At 40.7% G+C, this 12,257-nt stretch overlaps 1 protein-coding gene across 3 annotated transcripts in view; it reads left to right on the top strand.

Annotated features, from left to right (window-relative positions):
* Positions 1-11,346, top strand: part of ERGIC1 (endoplasmic reticulum-golgi intermediate compartment 1) — a 147,473-nt gene extending 136,127 nt beyond the window's left edge. For 2 of the 3 annotated variants that reach the window (XM_074212402.1, XM_074212403.1), the window contains one exon: positions 9,019-11,346. In XM_074212402.1, coding sequence (XP_074068503.1) covers positions 9,019-9,126 — 108 coding nt within the window. In that variant the 3' untranslated portion in view covers positions 9,127-11,346. The remainder of the gene's footprint in view (positions 1-9,018) is intronic. The other variant, XM_074212404.1, reaches the window with a different exon arrangement.
* The last annotated feature ends 911 nt before the right edge of the window (positions 11,347-12,257 follow it).

Genomic DNA, 12,257 nt, shown 5'->3' with positions numbered 1-12,257 from the left:
CTACCAGGTCAAGCATTTTTGAAACACTTTCAATATTTCAAGCCCTTGACTATGCACAGGAAATACAAATTCAAGTAAAAAGACAAACTTTGCCTTCAAGGAGCTTATATTTTGATGAGAGGTGGGGTATAGAATTGGGAGAGAAGGTCTATATAGGGGCATGATGGGAAAATTCCAGAGAGTCAAATGTATATCCTGGAGAGCAATAGAGAAATGACTGACTCAAATACTTCCTCAAAATGAAGATTCTAGGGGGTAGCTACATGACGCAGTCAATAGAGCACCATCCCTAGAGTCAGGAAGACCTAAGTTCAAATCTGACCTTATACAGTTCTAAACTGGGAAAGAAGAGGAGCATGAGAGCTATCTTCAGGTATTTGAAGGGCTCTCAAGGTGAGAGATTAGACTTATTTTGCTTGACCCTACAGGGGAAAAGTAGGAGCAATAGAGTAGGAGCTACAGAGAGTCAGATTAAGGTTTGAGGGTCAAGAAAAACTTTCTATTAGGGCATTCCAAAAATGGGATAGGCTGCCTTGAGTGATAATGAGTTCCTGGGCAAGTCACTTAACTCTAAATGCCTTACCTCCACTCCCAAAATGACATTCTGGAAAGAAATGACCAATCAGAACTTCAAAGGACAATAGAAACAGAGTGAACTTCCAAGGAAGAAAGTCATTGTAGCATAGAAGAGAAAGTCCAGAGAGACTGCCTTTTGTAAATGACCCAATTCTGATGTTCTAACTGAATAAAGCTTTTGTCTAAGAACAGAGGTCAGAATCACAAAAAAAATCTAATTCTCAGAAAGTCAAAGATCATTTTGTCCAGTTATAACCTGAACTACTCAACAGCATCCTTAGTGGATGTTTTTCCAGATGGTATCTGAAGACCCTCATGATAGGTAACTCATTATCAATCAAGGCAGCCTATTCCACTTTTGGAATGCTGTAATAGTGAGAAAGTTTTTCTTGACCCCCACCCCCCCCAGACCTTAATCTGACTCTGTGTAGTTCTTACCCTGTTGCTCTTACTTTTCCTCTGTAGGGTCAAGCAAAACAAGTTTAATCCCACACCTTGACAGCCCTTCAAAAACCTGAAGATACTTTGCATGCCCCTCTTCTTTCTCTGCTACCACTCTTTCCTATGCCAAACATTCCCAGTTTCTTCAACTACTCATCATATGGTGTGATCTCCATCCTGATTTCCCTTTTTTTGGATCCTTTGCACTTTGTCTTTCCTAATGTGATACTAAAGTATCTATTAAAGCCACCTAAGATGGCAGTGTTGTCAGATACTAGATGTATGACCCTGGGCAAGTGGCTTAATCCTGTTTGCCTCAGTTTCCTCATCTGTAAAATGAGCTGGAAAAGGAAATGGTAAACAACTCCAGTATCTTTGCAAGAAAACCCCAAATGGAGTCATGAAGAGTTAGACATAACTAAAAAACTACCAAACAACAACAAAGAAGGCATTAACTTTTTTGATAGCTTCATTAAACTTTAATATCCTAGGAACTCCCTCCCCCCCACCCCGTCTTTTTTCAAATTGTCTAGGCACATTTCCCTTCCACCCACCCCCATTGCTACAGTTGAACTTTGAACTTCACATTCATACCCATTAATTTTCTATCTATTAGATTGACCTATCATTGTGCCAAGCTCTTTCTGTATTTTGCCTCTGCCATTCAATATGTTAGCTATTCCTTCCCATTTTTATGTTACCTGCAAATTTTCTATGTATGCTAACTCATCCGTGTCATTTGATAACAATGTTAAATAGTGCAGGCATCCTTAGGGTGCTGCCTTAGAGACCTCCCTCCAGGGAAAAGTTAATTTTGACCCCCTTAATGGCTATATTTTAGTTCTGGTCATTTTTCAGGCCATTTCAAGCCTTATTAACAATCCTATCATTTTAGCCCACTTCTCTCCATGTTGTTCACAAAACTAACCTGAAAGAGCATCAAATGCTTTTCTGAAATCTAACTTATCACTATAACAAATCTATAGCACCCCTTTAATCAATCAGCTAAGCAATCTTCTTTTTTAATATATTTAATATTTATTTATTCTTATTTTGTACAAATAATGTTTTTTAAGAGTAAACAAGATACCCACCCCAAAAAAATATAGACTCGCTTGAGCGATAAAGTAAAGGGGAGAGAAAAAAAATTAAAATTAAAAAAATAGTAATAATTGTAGGTATGGCCAGGTGGCACAATGGACGGAGCACCAGCCCTGGAGCCATGAGCACCCGAGCCCACATCTGGCCCCATACACCCAACAATCACCCAAGCCGTGTGACATGCAAGCCACCCAAACCCCACTGCCCTGCAAAAACCAAAAAAAGAAAAAAATATCCAAAATAAAATAAAATAGTAATAATAGTAGGGGTGACTGGGTGGTGGGCAGAGCATTGGCCCTTGAGCCAGGAGCACCCAGGTCCAAATCCGGCCTCAGATGCCCAACAATCACCCTGCTATGCAGCCCCAGGCAGGCCACCCAGCCCCATTTTCCCTGCATCCCCCCCAAAATAATAATAATAATAATAATAATAATAATAATAATAATAATAATAAATGTGCTTGAGTCTGTGTTTCAACACCAACAACTCTGTCATGGGTGGATCACATTCTTTATGATTAGTCCATCACAACACTTACTTCCATATTTCTCCACCGTTGCCATTGCTGATCACAACTCCCTCCTTTCATATTTCTCCACTACCATGTACTATATTTTCTCTCTCCTTTCACTCTGACTCTGCTATAGGGTAGCTGAGTGGTACAGCAGACAGATCCCTGGCCCTGGGGCCAAGAGGCCCTGAGCCCCCATACCACCCCTTAGGCCCAGAATCCACCTGGCCCTATGGTCCCAGACAGGCCTTCCAATCCCAGCCCCTTGCAATAAGTAAAAAAGAAAATGTATTATATCTGACCACTCTCCCCACATGGTCCATCCTCTCCTCCATCACTCACATCACCCTCCTTCCCCCGCCCCCCCCTCCTTCTTATTCTAGATGCCTATACCCCATTGAGTATATATGCTGTTTCCTCTCCTAGCCACCTCTGATGAGAGGGAAGATTACCTCATTCCCCCTTGCTTTACCCCTTCCATATCATTGCAATAGCTCATTGTAATAAAGAAAAATCTTAATATATGAAATATCTTGGCCTATTCCCCCTCTCCTTTTTCTTTCTCCCATTACATTTCCCTTTTTTCTATTGACTCCATTTTTACACCATATTTTATCTTCGAATTCAGCTTTCTCCTGTGCTTCATCTATAAAAGCTCCCTCTGCCTGCTCTATTAACTGAGAAGGTTCATATGAGTATTATCAGTGTCATTTTTCTATACAGGAATACTGCAGTTCATCATCATTAAGTCCCTCATATTTTCCCCTTCTCCTCCAATCTCTATGCTTCACCTGAGTCCTGTATCTGAAGATCAAACCTTCTGTTCAGCTCAGGCCATTCCAACAGGAACATTTGAAATTCCCCTGGCTCACTGAAAGTCCATCTTTTTCCCTGGAAGAGGACATTCAGTTTTGCTGGGTAGTTGATTCTTGGTTGCATTCTGAGCTCTTTTGCCTTCCAGTATATTATATTCCAAGCCCTACGAGCTTTTATTTTTAATGTAGTTGCTGCTAAGTCCTGTGTGATCCTGACTGCAGCTCCACGATATTTGAATTGTGTCCTTCTGGCTGCTTATAATATTTTCTCTTTGACTTGGGAGTTCTGGAACTTGGCTATAATATTCCTGGGGGTTGGTTTTTTGGGATCTCTTTCTTGGGGGGGATCTGTGGATTCTCTCCATTTCTATTTTGCCCTCTGCTTCTAGGATACCAGGGCAATTTTCCTGTAGTAATTCTTTGAAAATGGTGTCAAGGCTCTTTTCCTGATCATGACTTTCAGGTATTCCAATAATTTTAAAATTATCTTCCCTAAATATGTTTTCCATATCAGTTGTTTTTTCAGTGAGATGTTTCACATTTTCTTCTAATTTTTCATTCTTTTGGTTTTGAAGTATTGAGTCCTGATTTCTCATAAATTCATCAATCTCCCTGAGTTCTATTCTTTGTCTGAAGGATTTGTATTCCTCAGAGAGCTTTCTTATCTTTTTTTTCCATCTGGCCCATTCTGCTTTTTAAAGCATTCTTCTCCTCAATAACTTTTTGAACTGTTTTATCCATTTGACCTAAGCTGGTTTTTAGCATGCTATTTTCTTCAGCATTTTTTTGGATTTCCTTCATTAAGCTTCTGACTTCATTTTCATGTTTTTCCTGCATCTCTCTCATTTCTTTGCCCAGTTTTTCTTCTAACTCCCTCATTTGATTTTCAAAGTCTTTTTTGGGCTCTGTCATAGCTTGATCCCAATTTCTGTTTTTCTTGGAGTCTTTAGATGCAGGAACTTGTGCTTCTTCATCTTCAGACTGAATATTTTGATCCTTCTTGGGCTCATATGCAAAATATTTCTCAATGGTGTTCCTCTTTTTTTCTCTGCTTGCTCATTTTCCCAGCCTAAGCCTGTTTTAGGGGTGCTTCCTGAGCTTTTGGGACACTCCCACAAGGATCTCAGTGTGTGGGGCTCTGTCCTCCCTCCTGGTCTGTGAATGACCATAAGCACTCCCCTCTGCCACGGGGCTGAGATGGGGGGGCCTAGACTGGGATCAGGATCTGAATGTGGTCAGAGCCCCAGAGTCCTGTTCCAGGGGCAGAGGACAGAGCTCTGCAGTCTCTCTTCACTCCCCTCCCTAGGTTCAGTGGGCTCATACCCTGGGGGCTCCTGCTTACCAGCTCTGCCTGCTTCTGTTTCCTGGATTTGGGCTGCAGTGGCCATGCTGCTCGGTGTGTGCCCTGAGGGCTGGTCTTCACATGCTATCTCTGGCAGAGGTCCTCCGCTGTTCCCCCAATTTGTGCCTGGTGCTCCCTGGGGCATAGGTCAGGAAACTCCCCCAGGGCTGTAAGCCATGGCTCCCAGCGCCCTGGGGCTACCTCCAGGAGGCTGAAATTCTTTTGCTCTGGTGGGCCACCCCTCTGGCAGGCCAGCCCCTACAACCCCAGGGAACAGATCCTTTCTGCTCTTTTTCAGGTTACCTTGAGTAGGAGAACTACCTCACTGGGTCCCTCTGTGGGTTCTGTCTCTCAGAAATTTAGTTAGAGTCCTTAGTTTTGAAGATTTATGAGAGAGTGCCTAAGACATGATTCGTTCTTGTCACCATCTTCTAAGCAATCTTCTAAAACAAAATGAGGTTAATATTGTGTCAGTTGATTGATTTGAGATATGCTGGCTCTCAGTGATCACTATTTTTTATTCTAAATGCACCCATTTAGCTGTATTTCTGGTCAGATCTTTAGTGTTTCTCCAATTGTGTGTCGGGAAGCTCTTCTCTTTCACTGATTTAGCTCAGTCTTCTGAGAAATAGAAAAGATGAACTTTTAAAAACAGAAATGTGTGTTAATTAAAAAATGCAAAGCACTTAAAGTAGAAAGATTTCAATTTAAGTCCTAGCTCAGCTGTTTATTCACCATATGACCACAGACAAATCCTTTAACTTTGAGCCTCAGTTTTTTCATCTGTAAAATGGGATAGCATTATATCCTTTGATACAGCAATACCACTACTGGGTCTATACCCTGAAGAGATGATGAAAAAGGGTAAAAACTTCACTTGTACAAAAATATTCATAGCAGCCCTGTTTGTGGTGGCAAAGAATTGGAAATCAAGTAAATGTCCTTCAATTGGGGAATGGCTTAACAAACTGTGGTATATGCATGTCATGGAACACTGTTGTTCTATTAGAAACCAAAAGGGATGGGAATTCAGGGAAGCCTGGAGGGATTTTCATGAACAGATGCTGAGTGAGATGAGTAGAACCAGAAAAACACTGTACACCCTAACAGCAACATGGGGGTGATGATCAACTTTGATGGATCTGCTCATTCCAACAGTGCAACAATCAGGGACAATTTGGGGTTGTCTGCAATGGAGAATCCAGAAAAAGAACTGTGGAATTTGAACAAAGACCAAGGACTATTACTTTTAATTTAGGAAAAACCAGATATCTTATTGTCTGATCTTGCTATCTCTTATACTTTATGTTTCTTCCTTAAGGATATGATTTTTCTCTCGTTACATTCAATTTAGATCAATGTATACCATGGAAACAATGTAAAGATTGGCAAATTGCCTTCTGTGGGGGGTGGGGGGAGGAAAATAAGCTTAGGGGGAAAATTGTAAAATTCAAAATAAATAAAATCTTTATCATTCAAAAAATGGGATAGCACTCCTTTTGCTGTCTATTTGATGTGGTTATATGGTGGAAGAGTGTTAGAAGCTTATATGGGGGGGGCAGGAATACATATGCTTGGTATCCATCACTGGGCCACTAGGTGGAGCAGTAGATAGAGCACTGGCCCTGGAGTCAGGAGTACCTGAGTTCAGGTCCAGCCTGAGACACTTAATAATTACCTAGCTGTGTGGCCTTGGGCAAGCCACTTAACCCCATTGCCTTGCAAAAACTAAAAAAAAAAAAAAAAGTATCCATCATTTAAAAAAAAAGAGAAAGACAAAATTATCCATCACTATTTTAGAGGATTTATTTTTCAGAGTTCAGTTGGAAATTCCCTGTAGATGGTGAATCCTCTGTAGGTTTCTGATTGTAGATGATGTTGACCTGATTAGATGCAGGAAAAAGTTTGAATTCAGATATTGTACTGATTGTATCATTAGAGGACCTTTCAATTAGATCCATGATGAGAGTTCATTCTTTTGAGTTTGGATGTGGGAAAAGCTAAATGAATGAAAAATGAATTTTGTCTAAACTAAAACATGTAGTTGGAGAACTAGTTCCCTGATTTAGTACATAAGTATGTTTGCTTGGGACAGGTGCTACAAGTGCAGAATGAGTTGAGGCAAGAATTGAATGGGAGGAAAAGAATGGGTTGGATTGTATTTGAAAAGCTATGTTATGCTTTCTGTGATTCCAAGATACTCCTCTGTACAAATAACCATCTTTCTTAACTTAAATGTTTTCCCAATGTGATGTGTTCATGGCCTTCAAACACAATAATTTCTAAAGATGACCCAGAGGCAAATAGAGAGATATGTGATGGGCACAGGTAGATTTCAGTATATCTTTAAAGAGCTATAGTCATGAAACAATATGAGAGATATATATCATTGAGAAAATCTATGAATGGCAAAAGAGATCGACCACTCATGTAGCAAGAATGATAGCATTGATGGACAGCCTAAGTGCTCTCCATCATGAAATGCAAAGCAGAGATTCTTAACCTGGTGACCATGAACTAGATTTTTTTCAATATTTTGATATCTGCATTTTATAATAATTAGTTTCCTTTGTAATACTGTGTGTTGTATCTTACACATTTAAAAACTTCATTCTGAGAACCGGTCCATTGTCTTCCCTAGATTGCCAAAGGGACCCATGAGACCTTGAATCTCCAAGCTAGAAGAAGAATTCTAATGCACAGCATGCCTTCTCTGTGGAAGATCTATAGGAGAATGTGACCAAGCATTCCACAGGACAGGAAGGCATGGATGGGCTCTGTTCTATACCAGTGGACAAATATTTCCATTGATGAGATCTTAGATGTATCAGAATATGAAAGAAATGGCATAAGGAGCCTAAACCAATAATGCTTCCCTATCTTGTGATCTGTATCACCTTGATGCCTATCCTCTTTCTAATGAAGTTCACAGCCCATGCATCTCTGTTCATCCTAAATGATGCTTACCCATGTCATCTCTTAAATTCTCCACAGGCTGTTCTCACCCTACTGCTGAGGGCCTTCTCCTACATCTCTCTAGACCATGAGTCTATCAGTTGAACAGCAGGTCATCTATCAGTCATCCAAAGGGCAAGGGATAGATCTGTGGTGGGTGTGAATAGACTGCAGAGCATTACTTGTCTTGAATTGCAGGAATGAAGGATATTGTATCATCAAACAAATATATGACTGGAGATGAAAATGAAGACCATTCACATTAACAACAACTTAATGCTTTGAATTGTAAAACTTTTTGATACTATACCTGTTCTCTTGGTCTTCTTATCAGTTTGTAAACTTCCATAGATTTAAGCAACACTTGTCTAGTATGCTGTTGTACCTTGCTTTGTGGCCCTTCCTCTCACAGCCATTGAATGATTGGTATACCCCCCTCTAATGCTGGGATGCAAGCCAGGATGTGAAAGACTTCCTTGATTTTGCCAAAATCCCATTGTTTTCTTCCCTCAGCACTTGGCTCAATGATAATGGTGGTAAATGTAGAATGGGCATTGAGAGATCAGGAGTCAATACCATTCCAAGCTATGGTGTTTTTTGAAGGGATCTGGTTCACAAAACAAGAGCAGGTCTAAAGGGCAGAACAATTTTATATGAAAAACTTCTGCCTTAGGGACTTCTGCTTCAAATATTATCTATGTCCATTCCCACTGAAATCTATCACCTTGAGTACATTACTCTATCCTTTAAAGGGTTACAGACAGCACCATCACTGAATACAACAACAAAAAGTCAAACTTCATTCCATAAGGAAATGACTGGATCTATCATTGTTCCTTTCCAGGCAGAATTATTTAATGGGAAAAAACACTGGGAATCACAAGCCCCAAGTTCAAGTCTCTACTCCATTATAACTCATTATCTATATGGCTCAAGCAAATCACATTACATCACAGCAGAGTGCAATAAACAGAACAAGCTTTGTATTTGGACCCAGATGACTTGGGTTCAAATCCCAGCTCTGCCTCTGCCAATTTTGCTACCTGTGTGAACTCAGAAGATGGATTATCCTCTCTGAGCCTCAGTTTTCCCATCTATAAAAAGAGGAAGTTAAACTAGATTTTTCTCTGAGGTCCCTTCCAGTTCTATATCTCTGATTCGCTGACTTCTTTCCAGGTCTCTCTATTCCTACTTCTATAATAAAGAATGCTAGACTTGTTCGAGATGCTTTCTGAGGTTCTTTCCCAGTTTTAACATTTGTGTGGCTCTTGTTTCAGATCTGTGCTATCATTGGAGGCACATTCACAGTGGCTGGAATCCTGGACTCCTGCATTTTCACAGCCTCTGAGGCCTGGAAGAAGATTCAACTTGGGAAGATGCAGTAATCCTGTAACTCTGACTTACTTTGCCAAGGACAGCAATGCAGGATCCCAGACCCATCACTCTAATGAATATATTTCCTTTTCCCCTCTATCGGAGTTAATATTCAGTTTTGTTGGTTGAAGTTACAGAATGGGTAGTTGTTACACCAAGGGTTCTTTTCCCACACCATATTCCTATCTCTGGGGGAATTCCAAGTTACACATTTTCTTATTTTGATTTTAAAAAGACCATACTGAGTATTATTAGAAGAAAGTCCACTGCCAATGCCAAGAATCATGGTGCTTCCTGCTCTGGGGATGTGGGAAGGGTTAGAAATCATTCCCTGAGAAGCAATCAGGAAAGCTCAAGGGTTGTTATGATTTGAGTTCCAACAGCCTGCAGAGTCTGTTGGGAAATAACAAGAGAGTCTAGGAGTGACAAGTTCGAAGTATCTTTAGGACAGTTACCTGGCTCACTTCTCCTGGGCATCAATCTGAAGTAAGTGCAGGAAAGCCCTTTGGGAGGCATTTGGTTTCTTGCCCAGGGATTCCCTGTGGCTTATGCTTCTCCCTATCTTCCCCTAATATCACACTTCAGGGATGTGCTCTTAGCTGAACTACATTACGGTACCAATTGAACTTAGCACATTGTATAAAGCTCAAGATCCCTGTTTCTATTTCTCTCTCCCTTTTTTAAAAGTGGGTTTCAGGCTGCTAGGAATCATAGCCCCCAAGAGACTGAAGTCTGTTCAACACTGGTGCAGCATAGTCAGCAGCTACAAAAATAAATTTTCCTCCCATTTTTCCCCATCACTGTTACCCTCCCACCAATGTGCCTCAGTCCTAAATAAAGGACAACACCTCTTAGCTAAAGAAACAGCCTAGCTCCTGAAGCCACCCCAACTTTCTATTGGCACCTTAGCCCTTTGAAATGAAAAAGTGGTGGTGACATTGGGCATTTCATAGGGTTTAGATCTGGAAGAAACCTTAGGGACCATCTCCCTCATTTACAGAGGAAGAAACTGAGGCCTGGAAATAAGAAATACCATGCCCAAGGGCAAACAACTATTAAATCATAAAGAGAGAAAACTAAGTTCTTCCTCTAAATCCATTGTTCTTTCCAACACTTGCCAGTCATCTGCTCCATACAGGCCCAGTGGCTTTGTGCAGGGTCAGAGAATTGACAGTGAGCATCATTCCCAATGACAGGAAGATTTTCCCCACTGGACCCAATTTACATGACATCTCTGAGGCAACAAGTTCCTTGCTAATGTGAAAGTAGAGTCAGCAATTTTTCCTGGAGACACCCTGATTCAAAGTGTTTTTTGTTTACTTTGTTCCCATATTATTTGGGTTTGGTTTGTATTCACCCTCCCCATCAAAGGTAAGTAGAAAAAGGAATATCTTGGCATGCCAGCAATTCCTCCCTGCCACCCTTATCAGACACTTGCTCTTTAGTTTCTTTCACCACCTCCTCCAGCCACTAAGACTAGCTCAAGAGAGACAGTTATGCAGCTGATGAGGTAGCAGCAGCTCTGATTTCTTTCTACTTAGTTCAGATCTGTCTCTGCTGCTGTTGCTGCTCATACTCCCTTTCATCAAGAAGTGTCTCCTTTTAGATCAGAAAAGGGAAAGATGAGCAAGCCAGACTAGGGAGGGATTCATTGAAGGGAATTTCAAATATTCTAGTTGATCCCAGAGAGAGCACCACCCTCCCATTTTTCCATGCACACCAAGAATTCTTTGCGTGCTTTGGTGATTCAGGATAATGTTCAGTTGGATTTATTTTTTAACAAGGCCTTTGCCATTTATTATTTTAAGCCCCTAGTGCCAATTAGAAAAACTCCCCCCCCTTTTTATTATTAGTTAATTGATCTTGTAAGTGTAACTGGATTTTGTCATTTCTTATATCTGTCATATTGGGATGGATTTTATATATATATATTTTTTCCATTTACAAAATTCAGAAATGGAAATGATCCCTTGTATATGGGGGCATGAGGGTGTGTGTGTGTGTGTGTGTGTGTGTGTGTGTGTGTGTGTGTGTGGCATGCATATGTATGCAAGTTTTACTTTTATGGAATTTTTCCATTGTGGAGGTGGAGGGGTGGGTGGGGGATTTCATTTCTCCAGTGAAAGGATGCCAATGACCTGTTTTCTTAACAAAATTCTTAAGGGGGTAAACTTTGTCCTCTTTGTTTCTTCCACCCATTGGGTTTAAGCAGATTAAAAAGCTGTGATTTTCAAAAGCCTTCCAGTGTGTTTCCTTAAACCATGATTTATGGGTTTATGACTGGGATTCTAGGTGGGACTAAATTCCCAACATCTGTAACAAAGAGCAGTTATAGCTCTAAAGATGATTATGAATTTATATTGAATTTATGTCTCTGAATCTCCATGACATTTAAAGACAATGCTTACTACATGCAAGATACTAAGTGCTGGGACCATAAGGATGAGAAATGAATCAGTTGCTACCTCACATTACTTAAGGTCTAATGGAGAGAATATATAGCCTCCACACAAATATGAAACAAGAAGGGATGAGATAGAAGTACAATGAGGTCTCCCACTACTCCCAGGGCCATTTCCAGTCATCCTAATCCAGATCTGCCCACTGGAGCCAGATGACTCTGGAGAAAAACGTGAGGCTGGTGACTTAGCACAGCCTCCCTCCCTCAAATCCAATTCACATGCTTGTCATGGCATCACCCCCCTGCTTTCATAGTCATCTTCACGTATGAAGGACAACCAATCACAAAAGACACAGTCCCCAAAGAAGTTGATAATGAAGTGCTCCTTTTCACTTTGATTCCTAGTGAAGTGCTGGGAAGGCTTCATAAAAAGAGAGGTATCAAGATGACTTGAAGCAAGAGAGGAAGATCAAAAGGCAAATGACAGAGCTCTGTTCCCAGGATATAGGGAATGGTACAAGAAAAGGCAAAAAGATGAAGGAAGATGCTTTAAGGACAAGGAACAATATAGGAAAGGGACTGTGGTGTAATGGATAGGGCATTTGATTTGGAGTCAAGATGACCTAGATTCAAATCTCACTTTGCACAATTACAAGCTGTGTGCCCTTGGCTAGTCACAAACCTTTTTGTTTCTCAATATCCTAATCTGTAAGGTGAGAAGGTTAATCTCTGGCTTCTGAA

The sequence above is a fragment of the Macrotis lagotis genome, chromosome 1, assembly GCF_037893015.1.
Source record: "Macrotis lagotis isolate mMagLag1 chromosome 1, bilby.v1.9.chrom.fasta, whole genome shotgun sequence".
Taxonomy (NCBI): domain Eukaryota; kingdom Metazoa; phylum Chordata; class Mammalia; order Peramelemorphia; family Peramelidae; genus Macrotis; species Macrotis lagotis.
This window is presented reverse-complemented; position numbering and strand designations above follow the sequence as displayed.